The 1,124-nt window shown below is 38.3% G+C and overlaps 1 protein-coding gene across 1 annotated transcript; it reads right to left on the reverse strand.

Moving 5' to 3' along the window:
* Nucleotides 1-78: 78 nt before the first annotated feature.
* On the reverse strand, nucleotides 79-1,111 carry LOC129573848 (lipase 3-like; the record flags this gene model as incomplete). The annotated part of the gene is made up of 2 exons (XM_055454976.1): nucleotides 79-432; nucleotides 950-1,111. Coding segments are annotated over 2 exons (516 nt in total), but the record flags the coding sequence as incomplete, so codon positions are not given.
* Between the last annotated feature and the right edge of the window lie 13 nt (nucleotides 1,112-1,124).

Here is a 1,124-nt window from a genome sequence, read left to right on the forward strand (position 1 = left end):
CACAAATGCCTAAAACTACGCTATCACACTACCCAAACACTACCATTCGATAAAAGGTAATTTGAACTTGAACTTTATTCATTGGATCGATTCAAAGAATTCCAATATTCTTGAATACACCAGTGGAGCAGCATGGATGCCCCACACGAAATCGATATGATTGAATTTTGTCTCATTAATAACTTGAACAAAAGCAATACTCTTGATTTGGGATGTCAATCGATCTTCATCTGTTGTATCCGTGAATGTATCGACGGGTGAATAATGAAACGACATCGGTGCTGTGATTTGCGAAAAATTGAAATCGCGTGGTATATCTGAACCAGTTTTGTATGGTCCAAAATATCCATATTCTATTTCTTGATTATAATGAAAGACTTGGTTGAGTGATGCGCCACTTGTAAAGTGGCATAGGTGAGAGGGAAGCATTGTCTAGAAATGTATATAGAAATTATGAATTAATTCATTGTTTAACCCATTTTGGCCTAAAGTTACAATGACGCAACGCTTTTTTTTTGATTTCCCCATCTGGGATGTTCAGGTGCTGAACTTCCACAGGTTGCCACGAAGGGAAACATAGCTTATATCCAGGTCCAAGTCGACCTGTTAGTTGCATTAGAGCGAATACTTTTATATCTAGGGGGACCATCACTTGGCCCAAATTGGCTTAACGGTTAAGTATTGAACTAAAATGGCTCGAGATATTAATAATGGGATTAAAGCGTGGGTAATATATCATGATATACCTTATTTGTTTCCCCTTCGCTTGGGCCGAACAAGCCATTTATAATACCTTCACAAATACCAACTTGTATGACATCGCAAAAATCGGAGGAAAGTTCAGTAAAAGAACCTCTTGGAAGGAATTCAGTGTCTTTGAATAGCTAAAATGGGAAAAAAGAAACAGTCTTGACTAAATTGAACATATAATTATAAAATGATCTATTACCTCTTGCAGCCTGCGGGTCTTTGATAGAGCTTGCGCAGGCGCTCCTAAATTCCCCAAATAACCCACTGGCGCCATTAGAGCTGCAGCAGCAATTTTCTCATTGTATTCAGGTTTCTCCGACAGCAAAACAATTGGAGTAGTGGTGCCTTGTGAATGACCTAAAACAGATTAAAAT

This window comes from Sitodiplosis mosellana, unplaced genomic scaffold, assembly GCF_009176505.1.
Source record: "Sitodiplosis mosellana isolate CC-2019 unplaced genomic scaffold, AAFC_SMos_1.0 Smas_scaffold_6118, whole genome shotgun sequence".
Classification (NCBI taxonomy): Eukaryota; Metazoa; Arthropoda; class Insecta; order Diptera; family Cecidomyiidae; genus Sitodiplosis; species Sitodiplosis mosellana.